We start from the raw sequence: 27074 nt of genomic DNA on the forward strand, positions 1-27074 counted from the left end.
TTACAAAGCACGATTAACACACACACACACAGTCCAAGCGCGTACGGTCTGACCAACGGATCGAAACACGAACACAAATATAAGAGGTGCAAACACGGATATGTACTCATCCATGATTCAAATACAGAAGAAGGCAATCTATGGTAAGTCTTTTTAATCTGACTTGTTAATACAAAGCATTGACTTCTTTTAACAGTGTAAGAAATCATAATGACAAAAATACCTGAAAAAGCAACCTCAAAATAAATTATCATTTTCTTATTGTCCATCTTCCAATGAATGAAACAAAAAAGACCATAACAAACAGGACAACAAACATATCTACTCCGTCATGCTTTAGCCAGTTAAAATATTCATTGATCTAAAAATCAACAGTAAGAAGTTCGGGAATCTAGGAAACATGTAAATGTCTAAACAAATTCAAAACAATACCTTAAATTGAAAGGCTCCGTACTAATCAACCTGTCAGACAGTGAAAGGACAAAACAGAAATCACAGAGGAATTGACTCACAGTGCAAAAGCCACCTCGAACAACCTGAAAAACCTTCATTCAATAACATTCTACCAACCGTGTACAGGCAACTTGCAAACTTGAAAAGTATATAAAGATAAATTCATTCGAGTGTGTCGGAACTCCACGCAGACTAGGGTCAGAAAAAACAAGATGTTCTCAAAACGACGCTGCGTTCTCGAAAACAAGATGAATAACACCGGACACGTAAAGACTTGAAAGTCTATTTTATTCTCTATGAATATTTTAATTTGCAAACTAGTTTTTATATATATCATTGAATTCCAACTTGTGTTTTATTTGTAATAACGAATATTGTGACAAATCTCGACAATCATTTTTTTTAAATCTTTCTATTTTTTTTATGCTTAAAAATTTATTTAAAAATATTTGTTAATGTGACACATATCAACGCCAATATACGAAAATCAGGTAAAAGTAGACATATCTGGCGTAGACCTCTTAGTGGAATGTATAATTTTTGGTGCATAAAGGAGCTAATGCAGACATCACTGTGCCCGTTACAGTTAATGTATAGCGTACGTACTTCGTATTTCAAGGACTCGACCGACATCCAAACATTCTGGCAAAAATTCCCTTGTGGATGGAGGTTAATTGTAACAGTGCTTAGCCATGGCTGTTTCGATTATTTAACTTCTTGCTGCTGTGGTTATATAAAACAGCGTATAAGTAGAACTATGGGACTTTTGATCGTAAAAAAAATCTCAAATCCAGAGCAGCTGCAGTCATTTCAAATGCTAGCCCAAGTTAAATATAAAGCTCAAAGAAGGGTGCAGCTTAATTAACCACAAACGTATTACTGGACTGCTTGCATACGATTTTTTTCCTAGTTAACGACTAGAACGAGGATGTTGTATACAAAGCTTCCTGTTTATTCACATTCATTGTTTAGGCTCGCCGAGACTAACATTGAGAACGTCGCAAGAGGCTAAGCGTTGGTCTCGGCAGACAGTCAGCAGTCCACCTATACACGTCCATGGCTTAACATAGTATAATGGTATCATTGGCTTGCTACAAAATGCGCAGCAATTATTTCGTTTTAAAGCACACGTTGACTTAAATTTAAACTACAAAACTCGCCGAAGGATGCATCCAATGAAAGAGTTTCGAGCATATGCTAATAAGCCACTGTCCAACCAGTGAGCATATCTTTGTGAAGTGGCGGGCAATGAGACTTTGGCCTCTATGCCAAACGAGGCGAGAATTGCGACGAACTGAATACCTGGATTTTTAAATAATTTGACACTTGGGTTTGTCTTCGACACCACAACGAGGTCCTATCTACAATTATAGTAGCACTCTTTTGTCGATCTCATGCTCTCCTGTGCTTATTTCATTAAAAGTTTACAAACGTTACAAAAACAATGTAAATATATAACCAAACAGACAAACTTTTTCTAGGCTGGGAAACAGAAACAAAAGGCACTTAATGGTTGTATAGCAAATGTTTCCAAAGCCATGGGACTCAACAGGCACTTGAAGAGCCAACCTACCACAATCAACAGTCGAAGAGACGTACTGGCGCAACACTTTGCCACGTTGACACAAGAGACACTTGGCTACGCTGACGCAACGCTCAACCACCTTCAAGCAACAGGCACTTATCCAAACTGACACAACAGATACTTAGCAACGCAGACGCGACAGACACTTAGAAGGAAACGTTAGCAAATAGATACTTAGTTTGGTGTAAAAGTATTTTCTCCACCCATGTTTAACCCCTGAAATGCCCAACCGACACTTGCATCGCTTCCCACACCTTTCCCAGACCCTTCTAATCATAGAGTAGATTAGCAGCGAAGCTGAATCAGACACGCTTCATTATGCGGAACAAAAATAATAAAGACAAAGCAAAATCTTTGTAATGGTAGTGGAACAGACAGAAGAAAAGCAAGCGAACCTGCAAACTTGACACGAAAGGTCAATGGCATCAGTTTTTTGTTCATCAACCAAGTGACCAACACATTTAACGAAAATATCTACAGGACGTTCACCTTGGCATACGCCATGCATATTCAAAACACAGCACACAACAAAGTCCTGCTCCAGAGAGATCTTGTATGAAATTTTAAAAAGTCTCATAAAAAGACGATCACTGTCATTCTCTCTATTGCACACACACATACAGAAACAATTCACGTGCATGGATGTCCTGAAGAAACAGCTACCTTGAAATACAATGGCGTACAGTTTTAATGTGGCTGCACAGAACAGAAAAATGCTTCACGGTTTTGTTCCCCAAGGCAAGCGTTGGATAAAGCATAAATAATGGCAAGATGTATGGGATAGTGCCGGTGGGGTTTGTACTATTAATTAGTAGCACGAAGATGGATGACTTGGTGTAAGTTTTCAGACCAGGTGAAACGAGTTACAAATAATACAGACTTGATTGTTCATACATTCGCGCATGTCCAAGTGTTCGTCCGCTCGCTCTCTCTCTCTCACACACACACACAATACCCATGCACGAACATGTGAGCACATTGAGCTTGTCGAGGTTTCAGTCATTTTTAGCACTGGCAAATGTCTTCAAACAGCTGCATATACTTTTTATTTCATTAAGTTAAAAGTGGAAGGCTTTCTATATCATCTCTAATTTGTTTCTATATAAGTCAGACCCACCCCACAAAATAATAAAAGTCATTCCCAAGATTTGTAAATATGCAGGCTACTTATATCCCAAGCATTGAAGGATAATTCCCTAAAGACTGCACAAGTTTTTTAGGGGGTTTGGGAGTTAGACAAACCACTTTAAGACCTATAGTTTGATAAAGGCAAAAAAAAAACAAAACCAAAAGTTTATGTAATTCTGTCATTCCCCTACATCCCCAAATGGATACTAACAGCCCATCCACCCAGCTGGCTTGTCCTGACCCTCTGCAAATCGTCAGCCACATCTCCAGCTAGTTGCTCTGAAGTCCAGCTACCTGACAGGAACCACTAAGTGATGAACATTAAAAGTCAGGGCAGTCAGAGAATGACACACTTGTGCTCTTTATTCTTCGGTCCGTTCTCTGGGTTAATGGCGAACGCGCACGGTCTCCAAGAACACGTCTTTCACGTTCTCCTGCGTTTTCGCGGAGCACTCCATGTAGTGCTTGGCCTTGATCTGCTTCGCCAGTTCGCTCCCTTGACTGTGGGACACGGGGTTCTTCTTGTCCGCACGCATCTGGCGAATCGTCTCCTTGTTATTGCGCAGGTCCAGCTTGGTGCCCACGAGGACGATGGGAATCTGCGGGCAGTGCTCTCTGATCTCCGGGTACCACTGAACAACAGCAAACAGCAAAGGTCAGCGCAACGCTTGGTCAAAAACTTTTCTCCAAAAAGAGAAGATACAGCGGGTTTCACGTTCCCCATATGACATCAAAGTGTCGAGAAAAACTTTTCTCGTTTGTGAACGAGTGTAGCTGCTACTTTCACTGAGACGCTCTGGCATCACAGTTTTGAAAACAAGCGACACAAAAGCTTAAAAAAGAATATCAGCAATCATTCTGCCAATTATTTATGAAATGCACGCTTTGCTGTGTACCATCAATCCATACAGAAAGAGAAAACAGTTCCAGTTTGTTTACAAGTTTAAAAGAGATCACAGTGAAACAGCACGCTGTCCTGCATGAGAAACAACAGCAATCAGCCTCAAGAATAATTTTCCTATATTCTCGTTTTGTTGTAAATTCGCTCCATTTCTTTGTCTACTATTTTCAATAAAAGTTTCGAGCTCTGTCAGCTCTCTTACACGTAACACTAAATAATTTAAACAACACCATCGCCACTTGAATACTTTGTTCTAACTCATGCACACAGTTTGAGGCACGCACATTTTCTTCGATATTATTGTTGTTCTGATTAACCTCTTTTTTTAACCCACCCACCTTCTTCCTCTAATCTCCCCACATGTCCACCCACCATAAGCATGCGTGCACACACACAAATCAATTAATCGACGAAATTTCTTACCTTTGCTTTGATGTTTCTCAGGCTTGTCTCACTCGTGAGGGAAAAGCACAGAATGAAAACATCCTGGAAAATAAACAGACCAAGCCCGGGTCAACAACAATTGCCCCTAGCGGCTCTCGCCTGAATTCACTTGGTCACAAACTCGCGGCAGACTCTTGCCAGCCCTTCAAAGCGTGTTGTACTATTGTCAGAAACGATTTCATCCACCCTACACTTGAGCGCTCAGAGTGTAGGTGTGACCTCATCTACATCTAGAAACCTGTTTTGTAGTTTTGCGACCTGTGTGAGCTGTCTCAGAAACTGCACACTTAGTGCATCCCTTACTCTAAATGTTTTGACAGCTCATCTTCACCTGTCATGGATGGTTTCTGTCACTGATGTCTGGAATGCATTACTTTCCTATCACTCTAGTTTACATGACAACACAGAAATCAGAAAGCTGATTTTCAGCCATTCAATCACAGAAAACTGTTAGACTGTTAAAAAGATGTTGTTCACGAAAGCTGATGATTATAATTTAATACTACTCGATTTTAGCTTGTTGACTAAAGCTAATGCAGGTAGGGAAGTTGATACAGTTCGATCCTAGTCATGTTGAGTAAACATAAACCGTACACACCGTGTTAGGATAGGCAAGGGGACGTAGCCGGTCGTAGTCTCCTGCCCTGCCGTGTCCCAGAGCTGGAGATTCACTGTCTGCCCGTCGACATTCAGAGTTTCTGAGTAGTTGTCGAACCTGAATACATGATAAAATTTGATAAAAACTCAGCTTAGTCTCCGCCCATCTTTCTTCCTCTTCATTTCTCTTTGAAGATTAGTTCTCTTTTAAAAATCAATTTTATGTTGGTTTTTTTTTCACTTTACCAACAGTTTACAAGCAATCTATACGGAATAATCAAGAAATTTAAATAAGAAATTTAATAAGTAAATAAGTAGCATATTTCTGTTTTCCTTTTCCTACATATATGGAAAAGGGAAAAAAGAAATATGGCTAGCCTTATTACTACTTATCACTTTGTTGTACGGCTGAGGTAGTTCTGTGGGGTTTTTTTCTGTTTCTCGTTTGACCACACCTATGATCTAAACATGCTAAACACATCACCACCACGTATGAAAACACAAACACATCACACTTCCCAATGCCCCCCAACCACACACACATGCTCCACACACTTCACACACGCCCCAATACGTGCATCCCCGCTCCACACACACAAACGCACTAACACTTCCCACATGCCCTACTACACTCGGATACCCCTCTTCCTCCCCTCCCACACACACATGCGCGTGCTTCTTCCTCACTGCACCCACCATCTTCTTCACAGATCACTTTTACTTTTTATCATATCTTTTTTCTTTGTGAGTGCAGTTGACGTCACACTCTTCCCTTTTTGCCAGTTGAAGAGAGGGGGAGTTAAGGGGGAATCCCCTGTCTATTGTAAAGCTATCCCCTCCTTAGCTACCCTCTACTAACGCCCGATGTATGTCACAGCCATCTGACCTTTTCCTGTATCAAGTCAGGTCAGCTTCACTGTATACAATACACACTGTTCTCATCTTTATGCTCTTTATGCCCCATTCTTTCAACTTGTTACAGACTCGAGTGTCCAGTGTCCACAGGGACGTCTCTCAGAAACAATCTGTAACCTGTAGGGTCTGTGTTCGTACCTCTGTCTACGCTAACCATAGCTGCTCGTTTTTCACGTAACAATTAGAATGAAAAAAGTACTTTATTCGCTCTGGTTTCTGCACATTTAATGTCCTGCGACATTTATCGTCTTCATGTAAACACATATTTAAATCCTTCTAGGAAACCCCCTTGACCTGAATATATGGGCGTTTAAATAACCGGTAACTACCGACATTAAATATCAATTAAAAATTAATAAAAAGAGAATTTGCACAAAGAATACAGTAATACAGAGAGATGAGAATCAAGCAAAATTTGTAGTTGATGCTGAGCGGGACACGTGACTGACGGTAACATCAGCAGCGCCACCTGATTCTCTCTCTGCCAGTGGCTGTTGTCATGACGACCTGCGGTACTCACACTGTGGGAACGTAGTCCTCGGGGAAGGTGTCTGTGGTGTAGCTGATGAGCAGACATGTCTTTCCCACCATCCTGTCACAGACAGACAATAGGTCACAACGGAGGGTCACGGACATCAGCTGTCACATCTCTCCCCTCGCAACCTCACCCTCTGTGTGTGTGTGTTCGTGTTTAGAGTATGGACATACAATTATTTTTAACCATATTCTTGACTAGTAAATACATTAGATTTTAAGGTAGTTCGCTGATAACTAATACATAAAACAAATGGCTCTGAGTTTACTTTTGGCTATCTTTTGTTATCCACTTTTTTCCTCTTGTTATCATGTCTTTATTATGAACATATGTGTGTAACATGATGAAAACGTTTTCGTTTAACTTGTTTTTTTTCTCCTCCCTTTGTCTTACACACACACACATGCGTGCACAAAATGTACTGAATGTACCACGGTAATAGACTCTTTTAAAATAACTAAAAAGTGGCTGGCTTATAAGAAAATGGCCTAAAAGAAAAATAAAATCGGAATCGTGACACGTAAATTACACACACACACACCGCTATTACTTATTCTGCAAGTGACAAAATTCCTTTCCTCGACTAAACATGATCAGACAGGATTTGATAAGTAAATTTCTATTAATGCTAGCTGTAAGAAATGATAGAGATGAAGATTAGCTTGTAAGACTTCCATGCTTTCAAAATACGCCTAGAAGGAGACGCATCTTCTTGACATCGTCCACAGTAGGAATGAGAGACCAGTTGCACATCACACTTGTAATTTTAAACTCGTTTTTCCCGTGTTTAATTGAAAGAATTTTATAGAAATGTCTTAAACGATGCGCAACACTATTTCAGAACACTGTAACTAAAGATATTTTAAATAAGGCAAAACTTTTTTTCTTTCCACCTGTACAGCGCTAGTGTAGAAATGTGGCTTCTTTGGGAAGAATAACTTTCCACACTAAGTGGAAGAAGAACTACTGAATGGTCTGTTTACTCGCAGGATTTAAGACTAGCGTAATAAATAAAGCTGCATGCATGCGATAAAGCGAGCACACTGAGTACTCCGCACAGTGTAAGCAGATCACAGCGCGACCCTACAGGTCAACTCGACCAAAAGACGACCCATCGCAATAAAACGACCCGAACAGCCCTTGACAATAGAATTTTTCTATTACAAAAATACACCAGTGCTATACACCAGTATACAACTATTAAATATATATCACAAAGTCAAATTTAATACGTGTTGTCCGATGAGCATGTGGCTTTCGTCGTTAGTTATTAATTGCGGTCTATTTAATATCTCTGGCGATGCCAGCTTGACGACATCCAAACAACTGAAACAACGCGCCGTCCTTTTATTTCACAATTTTTTTCTTGTTTGCTAGTAAACAAATCGAGTTTTTTGTTAAAGCTGACTCTGAATGCGAGAACCGCGGCCGTCGCTTTTAAACTGCTTTAGCCAGTTTAAAACAGTTCCGAGATGGTTTGAATTTAGAAGAGAAAATCAAGTTTAGAACATTTCAATAACAATAATGATGATGTGTGATTTATATCGCGCATAATCACGCTCACAAAGAAGCATGCTTTCAGCACTTAAGACAAGTAGAAGACACGGACAAAATACGAAGGACGGAAGAAGAAATAACTACGCAGGAAAAATGCACATGTGTGAGTGAGGATTTGCAGACAGGTGCCAGTGTACGTCGGTGCAAAGGGACCCTCGTGATAAGTACAGAACTTAACGCTAAACATGGCAGAGCTCCAGTTATCAACATCGTCTGCTTGGTGTGCCAGTTCCTTCCTTGTTCATTGTTCTTGGCTTTTCAAGTACGTGCTGTTAGCGACAAACTGAAGCCAAACGACTGTTGTCAAATTTGTATGACAACATCACGAGTCAAATCTCTGTGACATCACCAGTCAAATCTCTATGACATCACGAGTTAAATATCTATGACATCAGAAGTCAAATCTCTATGAAATCAGAAGTCAAATCTCTATGAAGTCAAATCTCTATGACATCAGAAGTCAAATCTCTATGAAGTCAAATCTCTATGACATCACGAGTTAAATCTCTATGACATCAGAAGTCAAATCTCTATGACATCAGAAGTCAAATCTCTATGACATCACGCCAAATCTATGATATCACTGCAGGTCAAATCTAAATCAAAATCTAAAACGGCAGTTGACAGATCTGTCAACATTTGCTGGTTCAAATTTTCGTTGCCGTCATTAAACAAATAAGAAATGAAAGATCCAAACTATGTCCCTGACTGTTTGACTGATTATAAGTTGGCGGAATTGGGAAAGTTTTGTAGTTGTGTGGTTAGGAACGTTCCGTAACTGTGTGGTTAAGAACCTGTAGTTGTGTGGTTAGGAACGTTACATAGTTGTTGTGTTAGCCACTCAACCTCACGCAGAAGTCGCAAATTTATCCTTCGATCGCAGACGTGCCCACCGACATCAAACATCTATCATGAATGTAAACAAACGATTGCAATTGATGACTTTCAAAACTAAATTAACGATCCTATTGTCTAGTTCGTCCCAGCGGCTGAGGATCTGGCTGGTTGCTTAAAATCTGAAATGAAAAATCATCGACGGTCAGCCCTAAAAACAACTACTAGACCAGCGAGAAGTAGAAGTACCTCTGAGACTATGTTTGAACCCAGGTCATTACAACCTCACTCAGTTAACGCTGTGCTAACGGGTCACCTCTTGTGGGTCTGGCGTCTAAGCAGACGATTACAATGGACAAGAGATTTCGCAACACCAGGTTCGCCCACGAATGGCCCTTCCACAGGGCACGGACTGTCAGGCGCCGACACTTGGTCTGGGTGGAGACCGGAGTCTCTAGAGTCTAGAGCTCAAGCTGATGAAGATGCTGTACACGGAAGCGTGTTAAAGGTCAAGTAGAGTGCAATTTTTTTTTCCCTAACGACTGGGTAAAGTTCAGTGCAAGATACTTTCCGAAATTTGGGTGAATCCACCCACTTCTGTTTTGTAGATACAAGCTTGCAAACATCGTCATGAACGGAAAGAGGTCAACACCACTGACGTCCGGATTGTAGACAGATGCGTTTATGTTGTAAATCCTCAGCCAATGGGAGAGCTGGACCCGTATGTTAATTACGCGTGTACAAACGTGTCGTCACGATTTTGATCTCTTTCCTTGCATCTCGATATAGATCTCGATAACGAAAAGGCAGTATTCGCCCATATTTTAAGAAATAGTACCTTGCACTCAATCGTGAGAGAACAACTTGCTCGCCCGTAAGTAAAACTGAAATCTAATCCTTTATTGACTTTAAAATAAAAGAGATGACTAACCCCACCACACCCTGTTATAGTAACAATAGTTTTGACATGATAATAGCTGCTTCTGGGGGGCGGGGTAATATAAGCTTGACATAAAATGTACAGCAGAAATTTTGAAACTGAAAGTACAGTCGGACCTCGATAAGTCGAACTCAAAGGGACCCGAAAAAAATTCGACTTACGGAGTTTTCGAGTTAGGGAAAATGGTGTAATAGGCGCAGGTATTTGGCCGGGAACTAATAATTAATTCGATATAGGGAGGTTTTCGACTTAGAGAAGGGAAGGTCGACTTATCGAGGTACGACTGTACAAAACAAAAGGAGGCAGGTGCACCTTCCACACATACTCTGCGCGAAAATCACAAAACGGAGGACAGTTCTCAGTCGAAACGAGTCTGGTTATTGTTCCTCCTTAACACGCTTTTCTAAATATATGTGCGTTGGTGCATGTGTGAGACAGAAGTGTGTGGGAGAGAGAGAGAGAGCGGGGGAGAGAGATAAGAGTGATTGCGAAATACATCCACTGAATTCTAATCGTTTTGATAACTCTTTTTAAGGCTATTTTGAATCCCTAACATTAATGCAATATCTCACCACCTTTGTCATCTACAGTGAAACAGGTAGTTCAGGATTTTGAATGAATAATTGTGCGTGTGTGTGTCTTCAAGAGACTGAAAATGCGATTCATAAAGCTATCTCATAGTGTCGACCGCATGCGTATCGCTACATTCTTATCTATTTGATAATTGTACGCTTCCGTCATGTAGAAACCCCGGTGTACTCCAGTCTCTAGTGGTAGGGTTGTAGGCCAGCAAACCGGTCTCACTAGCGAAACGGTCGCTCAGCAAAAAAAAAAAAAAGTACAGCTGCACAGACCTCTGAACCATCATCCTCTCCAGCAGCAACCGTAATGTCACACCGGCAAACGAGGCCCCTGCTGTCACCATGGCGACACACTCTGTCATTACGCAGCTGTTTCAAATGTGACAAGTCTTTCCTCCCCATCTCCCTCCCACCTCCACCACTGCGAGGAGAACTTTTCCTAACAACATTCCTCGCCCTCATTCAGTTGCACATTTCTTAAACTGAACTGTTCTAAAGAAGTGAATTTAGAAAAAAATTATCTCCCTAGCTACCTTCACTTCTTCTAACCCACCCACTTCATCCACTCAACAGCTGGGTCAACTCGGAGGAGAGGGGGAAGGAAGTACACTGCGTTACACGGGTAGCGACCTGGATAGGGTGCGCGCCGTCGGAATCAGACCCCACTGGGCTAACCACTGCCCCTACTTCTGTATAATGCACTTCAGATTATCACCACAAACTTGAGTTAGAAAGGTCATTTTGCGAACGACTGACAACCAAGTGGTTGTCTAGCCTGTTGACACTGGAGATGTTTAGCCAATGATGCGAGAGCGACGAGAAACACAACTACCCTACTGCACTGGACTGAAACCCAATCACGTGCTCTCCTAGTGAAAAACATGCACGTGTTTCTAAAAATGGAAACCCAGGGTTTCCAAGCAATATTTCATAACCACTCGCTAGCCAAGCCTGGCCTGTCGGCTGATCCGGAAAGAGGCACGTCCACTTCCTCGTCATCGCGCGCGCGCACGCGCACACACACACACGTCGTTCCGTACGTGGCCGCCACGTATTCTGAGAAACAGCGTTGATGTACAAAACAAGGAAGTTGGGCAGGATAACTGCTGCATCCGCCAGCATTGCTGAGGGTGTATTTTATCCTGACACTTGGTGCTCGACGCAGAAACAAAACCTGAAATGAAATACTGACTTGGCCTACACACACCCAGCGCCGGCTTTCATTTTCTATTTCATTATTTTCGTAGAATAGAGAATGCACGCAAGCAAGACAATTAAAAACTCAAATCAGTTCTATTGCTGCTAGTTACCGCTACATAGTTGTTATAAGTATAGCTATACATCAAATCAGTTTGTTTAGCATGTTATTACTAGTTACAGCTAATTTTATCGATAGTTACAGCCACACACGAAATTTGTTTGTAGCCATATTACTGATATATACAGCTACACATCGTCTTTTATTACGTATATAGTTATAGCTACACATTAAATCAGCTCATTACGATTTGTTGATGGTTGTAGTTATAATTACTTCTTGACTTACACTTACCTACCTAAGCAAACCCACGACCTCACGTGTACTGGAAAAATACAATGTATTACCCTTTATTACACTTAAAAAATCTTTCATGGATCTCAGCACTCAGAAGCCATTTTTTAATTATTATTCTAGGTTCACCAAGCTACCCAGGTACAACCGTTCCCACGTCAGGTCGGTATGCCTACTATTATGGGGTGGATTGAGATCACACAGCCTACGCAACGGAAAGCAGGGAAGTGCGGTGATGTCACCAAGAGCTACCGACAGGGTGCTTCTGACGGAACAAGGAAAGCGCGGGGTGATGTGGGAGGGGTCAAAGTTGAGCCAATTATAAGAAATGTAGGAAGACTTCTTCTAACACCGTTTCTCAGGATTTAAATCTCTTTACACCGTAAACAGAAACGCACACGTGGTCTATAAACTGCTTTGACATCTATTTAATAGATGTGTGTGTGTTCTCTCTACTTCGACGTGTTCACCAGGAGAAATTTTCAACAAGGAGTCCATTGGAAGGACAACATCTCGTGACAATGCAGTCACTTCTCTCGGCCGTCTGCATCGTGCCGGTAGCCTACATCGTCCAACCGCGCCCCATCCCCCTGATGCCGCTGCGTGAAGCTCGATCGTCCGAAAACGAAAGTGACCTGTTTAACCGTCCGACTGACCCGCTTAGCAGCTTCACGTGACCTGTTTGCCTGCTTTCACAACTCTGGCCTCGCACATGAACATGCACTAGGGATGCGTGTCCAGCTGACTCGGCGATCGAGGGGTTAAGTAGGATAGCGAAAAGATTTAACCATCAAACGCGCCGCCACCACCATCTCACCCCACCCCACCAATCTGTGCTCTTCTAATGACATGAAAGATGATGTCCACTCCTAAAATGAAAAAAAAAATGATAGAGGGAAATGGTAACTAATTGGGCTGATTAGCACTGTTGTTCTTAATAGCTGTGTCTATATTGTTCGTTCATATTGTTTTACGTGTGGTGTCACAAGTCCAGCTTTAAAGGGGTAACACCCATGCTTTGGAGTACCCACGCATTTTTCAAGAAAGTGAATATTTTCAGTGTTTTAACATGTTGACAAGAGCTGGCAAGACGTGATCTTAAGTAGTCAACAAAGATTGCGTGCAGAGTACACAACACATCTGGCCTGGGTACTGACGGGATTGGGGGTGTGGTGGTTAGAACACACTATTCTTGGTCAAAGTCCACCCTTTAGATATTTTTCCTTAAAGGAATATCTGGTTAGAGCTCACTGTTACACACGAATAAAAGAAACCCTTAAGGCTGAAGCTCTAAGTCTGTTGACTGAAGACCTGAAGTGAAAATGCACCAAACATCGAAAACAGTTAAAAAAATACTGGTTACTCAAGTGTCAGCTTGTATTAAATGCTTTTATTAATTCGTCAGCTTGTGTCGGACTCCTTACTCAAAGTAACAAGTTATTACGACAAAAATCTAATCTTTTGGAAATCCCAATAAAATTCTGTGACAGATGGTCAGACGAACGTCAGTAGGATTATCAAACAAAGAACATTTAAAGGTCTGAGGAAGACAAGACGATGTCTCTGCTCTTAAAACAAAAAGGACGACGACAATTTACACGAATAATAAGAATTCATCCATACTGCACGACAAAAGCAGTTAACAGACAATTTACAGAAACTGCTTTTATATAATCAGACTGCACTATACAACTATATAGTGAACTATGAATGTCCTATACAACTAGACTGCACTATACAACCAGTTATCAGTGAACTTACAGTGACTGCTCTAAACAAAGAACTAGCAGCAAACTTGCTGTGACTATCCTATACAACTACACAAACAGTTCATACAGCAAAATGTGACTGCACTATACGACATGACTGCTCCATGCACCCAGTCAACACACTGAACTTACTGTGGCTGCTCTACACAAACAGCTTCCCTGTAACCGAGCTCACAAGTTGATATTTTGTTCAATCTCAAATTACGAGGCAAGTAGTTCTTTTAAGAAATCGGTTTAAAAGGGTCTGACCGGGAAAATCCAGCTGTGAGGTTCTTTCCAAGAATAACTTGAATCTTCTCATGAACTTCACGCACTAGGCGCACCATCTCTCAGCAGTAAGTCATCTGAACAGTCTGCTACACCACTTTTTTAAAGTTCAAAACAGATTAAATTTAACTAACCTCCATTCCCCACCCTAAGCTTGATCATGGAGAAAATGAAGGAAATTAAACCAGGCAAAAGTTCAGGCGATAGTTTTTCATCCCACGAGAACTTTCCGCTAGGATAGCAAGTTTTCCTTGCCGACATTTGCAGATTGTGTCTTCTCGCACTTTGACCCTGGCGCACAGATGCTCTCAGCGACGATCGCGCTATTCTATCATTCTTTGTGGTGCAGACAGACATTCCTGTTTACACGACTGCCAACTTAGTGTCAGCACTTAGTCTCGTTTTCGCAAAAACAAATCTTTCAACATACGCATCCCCTTTACCGGGCTTTCCCTACATCGAATCAAGTAAGACTCCGCTTTTTCGTTCAAACATTGTTTCATGCTGTCAGATAGCTTTTAATAAAACCGCCCATTTCTTTCCATTTAACTTAAATGTGTGAGGCCAGTTTGGACAAGACGGGATCATCTAGTTTCCCTGGCCGGTAAAAGAAGATCAAGGTCGAGTGAATTAGCGCATACAGGAGAAGGAACTTTCAAATGAAGGAAATAAAAGTTTGTTCGCCCAGACAACGAAACAATAATGACATTCATTTTGAGGGTTATGCTCGTATCCGTACATCGATAAGGCATGAGAATGGGCATGAAATAACTATTTGATAATAACTATGGCTTAAACCTCTCCTGGGATCTTAGACTGGACAGACAAGAAGTAGATAACAAACAGTGCTCGACAGAGACACGTCATCGTTAGTGAGCACTGCTTCAGTACAGACACCCTCGGTCTGTACCGTAGCAGATGAAATATACCAGATATACTTTTAAAATCGCAGAGTACATTGAAATACGAACCCGATTTACCCATGTCGAGCATACAGTTCGATCTATGCTCGACACGCGAGGTCACAATGGATCGAACCTGTCATTTGCAACAGCAGATTGACAAATAACAAATCATTATTGACAAGGGTAAACAAATAAGCAAAAGGTATGCTTTTTCTACATCTAACCCTAAGTAGCATATAAAAAAAACAACGACAACAACAACAGCAGGACATTAATTCAAAACAAAAAGCAAAAACATTGAGTGAAGTCAGGCGTGGAGGATCCGCAGCTTAACCCCTGCTCACTTGCAAGGAAGTTATGGTTTTAATTTAGTGTAGTTGTAGTATTACACACTTAACGCAGTTTCACAGTTTCCTTCACAGGAAAAAGAGTGCTCCCCCTCCCCCATTTTTTTTTATTTGTTTCCAATTCACTTCCGTAACAAAAATCTCTCAGTGAGACGATCAAACAAGCCTCGCCGCCTTCCCAGTGAAGTGAAGTTGGTGTCGCTGTATTATCTGTGGCGGTGGAGGCTGGGGCTTCATAGCCCAGATACTGGTGTGCAGGTTATCGTGAATCCCACACATCCACACGATGCTTTCAGATGACACTGTGTGTATAAACATCCTTTTGTAAATTACTCTAATGGCGTGTACACTTGGCAAGCAGACCACACTACTAAAGTCGCTTGCAAGTCTCACTAACCGTCCGTGTATATCACTTACAGTTCCTTCTAAATCACATTAATCGTGTGTACGTGGCACTTAACAATGCCACACGTGTCGCTGACATGTTACACTAACAGTGTGTAATGTATTCAAATTATACTAATCGTGTAAGTCCGTGGTAAATGACCAGTAATCGGTATTTGGGATGACACTTCCGCTGTCGTATAATGTTACAGTGATAACCGCTCAGGGCTGTTCCGTAAACGTTGGTTAACAAGAGACCAGAAAACAACCTAAAATAAAGGAAAATTACAAAATGGCAACATCCTGACAGCACAGAGCTTCAAGGTGAAAAGAGTGTCACAATTGTGTGATAAGCACCTACTTCTTTATCTAACCAGCGGTGACACTCGAGGGAGACATGTATGATAACAACCTGAAGAGTGTTTGCTCTATGATAACTGAACACCGCTCTCTCTCTCTCTGACCTGCCTCTTCCTGTCTCTCTCACTCCCTCCGACTCCCTTTCTTCCTCGTCCGCGTTTCCTCCCCCCACCCTTCTCTCTTTCTCCGAAACTCTCTCTCACATGCTGAGAGCAATTGCATATGTGTGCATGAGAGAGAATAGAATAGGCAATAAATAAGCAGCAACAGTTCAGAGACCGTGTATGCATTGTATATAACTGAGTTCAAACTTATGAATGAGTCAGCATCAGTCAAGGGATAGAACATACAACTCCCCCTCCGTCCACGGATTAAATGAAGTTATTTAATTACTGCTATAACATTGATCGCACCTACATATACATAGATAATGCATGCATGCAAGCGCTCTGTGGGTGAGAGAGAGAGACAGCATCTGTCTGAACACAGACATTGCGATGTTTCTGCAAAGTTCCAAACCTCAGCACATCGTTTAACAAAGGCAAGTGCGTCACGTGGTATATCGTGTATATATTCACTGGGATTCGCAGGAAGTGCATGTAACGGGATTGTCTCCACACTACACATCCATTAGGGCGTAGCAGTAGTCGAGGTGATCACATATACAGCAATGCATGTAGTGTAAATTCTTCTACTGTCTCTCTCTCACACACAGCACTAATGTTTTCGCCAAAAAAAAAAGACTGATCCGCCTGTCAACACGTACGAAAGGTCGCCTTGAAATTCTCCCAGGAAACATAACAGATTGTCGACACACGACATACACAATGCGAATGCCACCACCATACACGATTTGCCGACTAGTACATACGACCTGCCACACTTTTCTCCAAACAGTTCATGACAGCAACATAAGTAGACATATCACTATACTTCTTCTTTCGACGTCGACCAAAAAGTCATCTGCAACTGCCCCGCATGGGTGTGAGAGAGAGAGAAAACAATCCAAAGAAAAAAAAAAACGAAGGAATGAAGGAGGGAACTTACCCGTCGCCTACCACCACGCACTTGACGGTTCGCTCTGCCATTGTGTGACGTGCTGCTGCAGACGGGAGCGTGTAGTCTAGAACATGTCTTGCTCCTTCTCCTGTCGCTCTGAGCGGAAGTTAAGAGTGAGGCGCGAGCGGTTACAACCGCTGCAAGGGCAAGACAGTGAGAGTTGCACAAACTAACGGGCCAGCCTTGGCTGCCACGCAACGCCGGGACAGTGTAGACTACCCTGGGCCTAAACCATTATTTTCCTTCCTGGTTTCGTGCGCAACGCACGGGGGTCGTGTCACATCTGCATGCGCCAAAAAGTAGGTCCGCTCTGCGCCTCCCTGCGCTAATAATAGTCAGCGATGACACACGTCTCGTCGTGCCAACTGTGGCTGGAAACCCCTCACCGGTCATTCTGGCGCAACAGAAGGGGAACGGGGAAGGAAGGAAAAGAAAAAGGGGGGGTGGAGTAGTAGTGGAGGGGGGGGGGAATGCGCGGAGAAGAGGTCAAGCGAGAACTTTTAGTTCTTTGCTGCTGCGCCCTTATCACTAAAGTGGGGATTTTTTTTTTCTCTCTCTCTCGACCAAAGTCTGATTTTGGTGAGTTTAATGAGGTATGACAGATATTCCAGAAGTTCAATGTTTTCACATCATAGCTAAAGCACGCACGTACACACACACACGGAAAAATTGTCACCTGACGGACTAGACTGAGTTTGTGGACGATAGCTACGTCTAAGATATTTCACAAATCCTCAACTATGTTTTTGATGCTCCACGTGCCTTGGTTCCTAGTCAAGCTAGGCTGTGAAGACCTAGCTCCAAGTCTGCGTCTGGAAATTCTAATCACGGTGATTGTGAGCGTTAGGGGAATGGAGAAGTCTTCAGAGAGTTACCAGTGTCTCTGTCAGGATTAGGATTAGCTACAGGAAAGTTCCACCGACCCTTTGCACATCACTGCCCAAGTCTCCATGGGATCCAGGCTCTCCTACACTCACTTTTAGGTCTTAATGTAAATCCCTAATGCTTAGTCTAGCTGTCAACATTAAACAGGCGCATTTGAAAACTAGTTAATGTAATTATCTTTAACATTCAGGGGGTTAAAATCTCATTACACCAGAAATAAAAACCCTTCCCATTTTTTTTTAAAAAAACGACCTCCAATTAAAGCTGGACAGTAACACTCAAGGAACTGTAGCTGATCGTTCCAAGAGTTCTGGTACGTCCTACTATTTCTCGGTTTCTTGGTAGATGCCGTGGAAGTTGTTAGTCTGGTATAGGGGCTGGGCATAACGGAACTGATAAAATGATGGATATGATGGGAAAGTATCCGCTGCAGAGTCCCTGATTGGCACGCTGGTGAATGCTATCAATGGATCGTTAACAGATCGTCGCGTTTTCGCGGAAGTTGAATCTCTGTAGTCCTGTAACAAACTTGGACTGCGACACCAGCCCGCGCCAACGACTGGAGCAAGAACAAGCGAATGAGAGCGTGACCAGGATGTGGAAGTGAATCAACTGAGAGCTCGAATGCCAAAAGTCAAGTTGAGCGCGCGCACTTCTCCACGTCATGCAACCTCTTTGTAAGAATTCGTTATGCAACATCCCCGATGGCACGATGTCATCATGAATCACAGAAAGAATAATACGTGGATTACCCTGTAAACAGTAGATACCTGCAAGGTTAAAGTCGCATTAGAATTGTTCATCTGTGGCGGTGGGTGCGAGTCTGGTTTGCTAATCACATCCCTCGTGAATCACACTCACTAAACGGGTTCCCAGGAGAATTACACTGATTAACTCATGTAAGCCTTACACAGAATTAAAGTCATCCATACAGTTCAGCGATACAGAACAGCTGAATTTACATGTCATCAAACGATGACACCTAGTCTCAGGAGTAAAACTTTGTGGGTGTTGAAAGCGGGTATCGGCTGGAGGTCATCTGGGGTTAATGTTCACAGTCATAGTGATTCTTGTGACCGTTATATTGACAGATACGATGCCTGTCGTCTGAGACGACAGTTCCAGACAAGATTCACTTGTGTGGTTGAATAAAAGTCATCATAGCATTTCCCTCTATGATATGGAAGTACATCGCACTACGAAGTCCCAGACTTATTCGATCGAAACTCTGTTTTTAATTGTCTAAGTTTGAACTGTTCAAAGACTTTATGTGCCACCATTTTCATGCTGTCTACAAAATCTGTGAATAACAATTTAAACATTGGCGTAAGGTACGTGTAGATAACTGTGCTGATAACTGTTCTGGAAGATTATCAAAACCCACAACAGATGTAAATAACAGGAGACGATATTATATTTTTGTTGACCTTAAATACACTGGGCTAGTGGAAGACGAACAAATAAATAAGAAATGACAGGCTGATGCAGAACTCGTTAAAGTGTATGTTTATAGTTAGCCAGTAGCTCCTGTTGAATGGAAAGGTTCAAGGCAAAAGGTTCAAGGAGACATACCTCAGCATGTGTGTGTGTGAGATGTTGCTATGTACAGCACATTGTGTAGAAGTACTTGACCAGTCCGTTGATCTACACTGGTACCCGAGGATCTTATCAGCTGTGTAAGTGTATTGGGTGCTGGAGACGGGCTGCTGTCGAGTGGTGCGTGGTATGTGTTTGTATTTGTGTTTGTGTGTGTGATTATAGCGAATGCATGTACAAGTGAGTTTTTGTATGTGATTCTCTGCAGTGTGTTTGCTTGAGTGTGTGACGGAGGGGCACGCATTGAATAGCACAGCTCCCTGCAGACCGTCATTCAAACGTCTACTCCTCCGTCATATGAGAGTACTGATCGTCGATGCTGCTCTTAACAAAATATATACATGTAAGTGCTGTAGTAACAGGCTGAAGTCTCGTGACAAGTACTATTTCTATGTTAATTCTGACTACATGCTCTCTGCACTGGCTGTCCTGCCCAAAAGTTCAGAACTCTGCAACATATTGTATTTACGGAATGTGGAGACGAGATTGTATTACCTCTCTTCTTTGCGCTCTTCGCTGGCTTTACCTTTCAAGGATCCAACCCAATATAAGCCGGCCACTGTTATCGGTACTTCTCAGGTTCCTGCAAGGAGCTATATATATCTGTGTATGTGTGTATGTGACTTTTGATTCCTGCCTTATCTGTAGCTCCTCGCTGTTTATTCTCCTGTTTGCTAGATTACTCCATTTGTCAGATTACTGCATGTTGATGTTGCCTGTTCCCAGAACGAAAAAATACGTACTTTTGCTTAGCCTTCATTCAAACACTTCACTTTCCTCTCAAATACTCCATTTAATGTAGCTAGCACTTGAGTTACATCTTTTCTGTAAATATTATTCCAGACTGCAGAGTGAATTGTTTTGGAATATTGAGTAATATTACGTAGTCTAGCGCTCCTGACTTGGCTCACTTTTGTTCGTTTTCTGAAGCTTATTTTACGTGTTTTGGAGATGTTTGATTATCTTTATTTTGTTTCTCCTTATACTTATGTTTCATTTTATTTTAATATCGTTGATGCTGACCAGTTGCTTTTTTATTGTTTTTTCTGTTTTTAATGTGTGAGTAACTGCCCCTATTAGATTTTGTGTTGATAAGATCTGATATCTTTTTAAATATCTTTCTCGTTGACTGCTTATGCAGTTAAGGTCATCAGGTGAACTATATGTTACTTCGCTTAGAACTATTTTTTTGAGGGGGGAGGGTAATGGCAATGGGAACGGCGGTTCAGGGGAAGTAATCAAAATAGGAATTTTAGCGGCTTCTCCCGAGTTACCTGGAAATGTATCTACGTTGTTTAAGAGGAAAGTGCTTCCACCTTGCGGCGATTTCAGGGGAGAGGAAGGGAGTTGGGAGGAAACTGGAGTACTCAGAGAAAACCCCCAACGCCCAACCATGTGAACAGGTGTCACATACAGAGAGTGTTCTGATTAGTTGCTATAACTTTGGGACAGCTCTTTCATTCGATGCAAACGATGGGCTTATAGTGGCAACATCTCATCTGATGACGGTGGTGGCGGAACTAGAAATTATACTCAGAGACTCTGAACACACTGTTCCACGTGGACCGAGTGAGAGCTCCATTTCCGGAATGTTGTGAACAGAAATCACTCTTATGGTGTCCCTCTTGCAATTGCAGACCAGGCAGCCTTCGTCGCCCAGTTTAGAAATTAAGGGCTGCATTTTACATTAAAAGAAAACAATAGACACTTTTCTGCTGCGATGGCATGGAAAAGCAGAAACATTTAAAACTGAAACATCTGTAAATATACATTAGGTAATTATTATTCATGCAAAGGCACTGGCCACTGGATATAAAGAGGTCTTAGATATGTAACAACCACAGTCTCTTCACAAAAATTCTAATTAAAGTGACTTGCAAAATCAATGCTAATGTATACTTTAAGCTTTTTTTCTAAATTAGAGAGGTTGCCACTTTGAAATATATTTTCAAGCTCTATTTCCGACAAGTATGCGCGCCTGACTGTGTGTGCATGTTGCCGGTGCACAATCGTCAGAACGAAGGCGCTGCTCAACTCCCGACTGACTTCAAGCTCTCATATAACAGTGGTCTCTCTTATTCATTCTATTTGCTCGAACCCTTGAACCCCACGTTTTGCTATCTCACGCCAGTACTTTGCCCTAGAAAAATAAATTTAAAAAAAACTCTTTCATACGATGGGGTAGACACCCTTAACATCAACTGCCATGATCACCATTTGGATACTTAAACTCATCTACTAACGCCATCTGACAGTCGCGCAGTAAAACGGGATACTCCTGTCATCGAGGAGGGCCTTGCCGGTGAAAGACATCACGTGCTTGTCGTGTGTTGTGCACGGGAGGACATTTAGAATAAAGTAAAAAATATTGGCAGTTGAGGGGTTAACGCGTCGTCGACAAAGTAGGTCATCTCTGTGTGGTTAGAAAGCAGATGCGAGAAAGTGGGTAGGTAGGTTTGTACACTGCGCAGGGATTTCTCTTGATTCCCCTTTGGCAGCCTTTCAGACACTACCTTGCTGTGTGTGCAGTCCGTTATTTTCACACGATCCACCTGACTTGGACAGATCAACGTGACTGCATATAAATATGGCCGGCAAAGTACCCAAGATGAAGCTTTGGTACTATCCGATGTACAGATCAGGGCGCTGTGTTTGGCTTGTCAAAGGTATAGTAGTCGGTTTTCGAGCTAGCCTTAAGTTCCGTTAACCTCTCTCCAGCCTTATTTTTGCTGCCTCATTCCCCCGTCCTACAGATTCTTATTTTCTTTTTGTCTCTTCTTCTCAGATTTCCAGATTCTTTCTTCCCCTCTCCCCTCTCTTTTTCTTCTCTGCATATCTACCTCCCTCTACCCCATCCCACTTTTCTCTTTTTCTCTTTTCTTTGTCCATCTTTCATTTCTCCTCACTCTAGTTTTCCTATACCCTACGCTTTCTCACTCGCTTTTTCTATACAATGTCGACTGGTCTTCCTTCGAGGTTGCTCTTTATACTATTGGTTATATGGTGACCGGAGGGAGAAAAGACGAGTTAGAACTTGGCGATAACACGCATCGTGTGTGCTTTGCAGAGCTGGGCATAGAGGATCAGCTGGAGCTAGTCACCTTGCCCATGGAAATTCAGCCTCCTCCCCCAGAGCGCGAGGAGTACCGCCAGCGCGTGCACCCCCACAGTACCGTCCCGGCCCTGGAGGTAGAAGGTCAGCCTCCAATCATTGAGTCAGCGGCTATCTGTCTCTTCCTCGCCGACCTCTGCGGATCCCTGGCACCGGAGTTGGGCAAGAGGGCTGAGTATTACAAGTGCGTCACCTCGGCTGTTTCATAGCATGTGTGCTGCTTGCCAGACTGGATGGTTGACTGTCGAGAAAATGGCCGATAAAAGTTCCGTTCACTTAAAGTATAGTGATGACTCCTTAAGTTATGTTTGACAAGGGAAGCAGAATACTGCATTTTGGTAATAGGACTATGACAAGTCGTGTTTGGTGAAGTACGAGACCGACACACCAACGAACGGACAGATAGGCAGACAGACAGACAAAATAGAGGAGGGAGACGATAACGAATACATTGTATTTTACGTTTTAAACTTGAGCAGCTGGATCATCTATTCCTGCTGTGCCATGGACGAAATCCTGGTGACCCTGTTTCATCATTGGGAGCTTCTTCCGCCCGAGAAGAAGGACCAGCAGGTCCTCGACAAAACCTCCTTAAGGCCAAGGCATGCATGGACTATATAGAGAAGACTCTGGAAGGCAGAGAATACATTCTGGGCAAGGAGTGAGTATATGTCCCTTCCACTCTACCTTTCTTTCTAGCCTTTTGAATAACCTGTAGAGGCTCCGTCATAAGTTATGCATTATACGAAGACCTGAAACCTTTTATCTTTGAGTGGCTAATGTCCGCTTTGCCCAGACACTTGAAGCCTCAATAACAGTCCTGGTTAAATATCCTCAAAAGCTGAAAAATAAACCGATAAAAATGATTGAGGCTGCGGCTTATCTTTATCTTTAGACATTCGTGCAATCATGAACTTGTATTATACACATCCGTGGTGTAGCAGACCCAGAACTTTCTTTGCGTGCGTGCCTTCTAGCAAGAGGTCTCTTAGGACAGGGTGGGGAAGCTTTTCCCCTTCAAGGGCCATTTTGATATTTATAACATCATTCTCGGGATGTTCAAAATTATTTACTTAAAAATTAGCCTGCTCTACTTGCTCAAGATGTAGTTTCGTCACAGAGAGTTAACACTTTTGCAACATGTCCCAGCCTGCCTGGCATTGCTGTCCTCCGAGTCACCACTATCCGCCCTTTCGCAACACGTTGAGCAAAAACTATGCTCTGCCACTATGAAAAGCATAGCGAAACAACTCTTTAGAGTCTGTAAAATATATATTTATAATTTAAAAGTTCCTATAGAGACAGAGTATATAGTAAATAAAAACAATCTTTTATTCCTAATGCACAATTTGATGTTTGTGGTTGTGCAGTGAAAGTCCATTAATAATAATCACAGCTGCTGAGTACACATAAACTTCCTCTTGAGAAAGGAGTTTATGGCATTGACAAAGTGTCTATACACATGTTATACACAGACATGCTTGCACATGCACAAATAAACTCATAAACCTAAACGAATTTTTACCAGCCAAAGCTTTATTTTTATTTGCTCATCCTTTAGAAATCCATGAAAGTATATGTATATATAGTGTTATGCACCTATACACAGCAATGTCGACGACCGTTTATTATTGCTATTGTGTGAGCCAACTTGGCCGCCTATCACCAGCCAACATCAAACCGGAAGTGGTCTACCCTCGGCTTGGGGTGCAGGTCACATGCATACTTTTCCATAATTGTCCATATAGACCGCGGGCAGCCAAAGAACAGCATACATGTCTGTTCCGGAATATACTCGTACGTCTCCTGTCTATCCCGTAATGGTCGTTCCTTGCTTGTCCATTACAATTTATGCTAATATTATGATTCACTTAATTTACATTTGTGGTGCTATGAAAAAAGATTGTAGATTTACTAAAATCTGTGAGTGCCTTGGTGGGCAGTGAGCCGGACGTTCCCCACATCAGTTTTAGGATAACAGCAAAGACCCAGTCATAAGATGATGATGATGATGATGATTGTTTTGTTGCTTCTTGTTGTTGTAGGTTTTCAGCAGCTGACTGTATGCTGGGCTTCAACATATGGTGGGCAAATCTAAAAGAAATGAAGGGTGGCATTCTTCTTGAGGGACGTCCAAATATACAGTCCTACTTGGCCCGAATCAGCGCTCGGCCAGCCATGCAGGAGGCAACGAATGCGAAAGGAAAGTGAACAAGTCTTCATTGCACACCTCTCGACGGTCGTCATTTTTATCGTCAACTGTCGAACACAAAGCCTAACATGCTAGGTGTCCTTTCTGGTTTATTAATGACCTGACATACTGAAATTTTATAAGCAGTACTTCCTATTATTTTATTTGCTTCTGCTGCAGTAAGTGGATTTCTCATCTCGGGAATCAGTTCTTTTTGTACTCTGCTTGATATATTAAAATTACATAAAACACTATGAATTTCTTATTCTTATTATTTTAATTAAAGCCGGTGTAGACTCGTTTTCAAGATATGTGTCATATAGCTGTTTCTTCCATGCTGTTCAACCAACTGATAGAGCACGTTATTACTGCGTCGAAACACACTAGGTGCACAAAGATTACCTTCCCTGTAAAAAATACTTCATTCACAGATTTTTCGACCCCTAAAATGTTTAAAATACTGGGAGTTTTCAGGTGTTTGTCGGCGTTTTTAAGACAACCTTCCCTCCAGTGAGCCTATTATGAGTCATAGACCAGGTGCAGAAAAAAATGCAAACTAGTGTAAATATTTTTATATGTGTCAAGAAACCGTTTTGTTAATGTCATGTTTTCTGTTTTTGGAAATCCAAATCATTAACATTAACTAAGCTTTCTTGACTAGTTAATTACAAAATCTCTAACGCATAATGACCTCCGACGCTTCAATGTTTTGTAGGCTCCAGACACCAATAAATTATTTGTTTTGAGACACCCTTGTCAGCTTGCAACTTCTTTGTACTTAAGGGAGATCTCTTACTTCATTTGTGCACATTTCTACGCGATGGAAACCCCTGACTTTACTATCTTCACTCTGGATTACTAAGATTACCACAAACTGGAAACGATTAGAAGTGGTACTTAAGTCGGCTGCACAAAAAAGTCGACAGAAACAGGGGTTAAGGACTGGCTTTTAGCCTTAGGTAAGCACTAAAACAAAATTAGTTTCAAAGTTTGATCGTTGCAGGTAAAGATTCCCAAGCAACTACTTCTACCCTATACGCTTTCAGATCGACCTTCTATTTGAGGTTTAACACAATCTACACAAGCAAATGAAGACAATTAAGTGACAGGTAATTAAGAATGACGGAAAAGCGAACAGATAATTGGCATATCATTACACTATGCGCAACAAGTTCATACAGTAGCACTAATAGTTTCATAGAAAAAGAAAAATTCTTTCAACTGCTCCAAAACCTAAGAAGAAAATGAATAATCAAAATTGTCCCTATAGATTCTTTTTATCTCCGTGGTCAGCAAACAGATGTAATCCAACACATTAATATGTAAAAGAATATCACTGTTTTGATATGTCACTAACGAAACACAGGGCAACACCGTACATTGCACATTAAATAATTTACTTCGCATTAATAGCATATAAGACTAATTGGTTGCATTATGCAATTTCATTCCTAACTGACATGATTCAACTAGAACAAATGGAAGTCGGACCAAAACTATAGACATATCATTGACAAGCTTAATTGAGTCTGCTACTGTCTGGGATGAGCAAACTGAATATTGTCATAGACCTTGGGGGTAAAGCACGAACGATGGGCAAAGGTGTCATAATTAAGCAACTGCCTTTTGCTGATTACACTCTCTTGTACTCCGCCTTCCACACAGACTTGTATGAGCAGGTTACACGTACACTGACATTAAATTGTTGGCTGAAGTAGATTATTGCTTAGCTCCGAGTCCACTGCTCACATCCCCAATGAGCAGCAAACAAGGCAAATAAGTGTTTTAGATACTAATTATAAATAACTATCCATTGCTGAAAGTATTTACAAGCATTTCATGGACAGCAATGAACTATGTTTGGCTAGGTAGTTCGATTAATATTATTTACAACATATGTCACCAATACCTGTGAGAACAGCCTCAAACAAGAAAGCGCGTTATAGTGTCATGACCAGTTTCAAATTCACTGGCGAGAGTAGATAGCCAGTGGTAAGGTGAGGGCCAGATGAACAACGATGCCCCATTGACAATCTCCAGAAAGAGGATAGCATAAATAAGTGTGCTACTGGAACCCAAGATGATCGAGGCTATTCGGAATAATAGTAACCTGCATGGAATACAAAACCAATGACTTAGTATGGAGTACAGTCTCTACCCTTATGGGCCACCAAGAA

The 27074-nt window shown here is 41.8% G+C and overlaps 2 protein-coding genes across 2 annotated transcripts; one reads left to right on the forward strand and one right to left on the reverse strand.

Moving 5' to 3' along the window:
• Positions 1-137: 137 nt before the first annotated feature.
• On the reverse strand, positions 138-17416 carry LOC112563955 (ras-related C3 botulinum toxin substrate 1-like). The gene is given in 7 exon segments (XM_025238437.1): positions 138-3560; positions 3562-3798; positions 4491-4553; positions 5110-5150; positions 5153-5226; positions 6544-6615; positions 17102-17416. Coding segments are annotated over 7 exon segments (585 nt in total). The 5' UTR covers positions 17143-17416; the 3' UTR covers positions 138-3503.
• A 4387-nt stretch (positions 17417-21803) lies between these two features.
• LOC112574563 lies at positions 21804-25152 on the forward strand. The gene is given in 6 exon segments (XM_025255725.1): positions 21804-22260; positions 22662-22890; positions 23186-23320; positions 23323-23367; positions 23827-23904; positions 24752-25152. Coding segments are annotated over 6 exon segments (732 nt in total). The 5' UTR covers positions 21804-22181; the 3' UTR covers positions 24918-25152.
• The last annotated feature ends 1922 nt before the right edge of the window (positions 25153-27074 follow it).

This window comes from Pomacea canaliculata, linkage group LG1 (assembly GCF_003073045.1).
Source record: "Pomacea canaliculata isolate SZHN2017 linkage group LG1, ASM307304v1, whole genome shotgun sequence".
In the NCBI taxonomy this organism is placed as follows: Eukaryota; Metazoa; Mollusca; class Gastropoda; order Architaenioglossa; family Ampullariidae; genus Pomacea; species Pomacea canaliculata.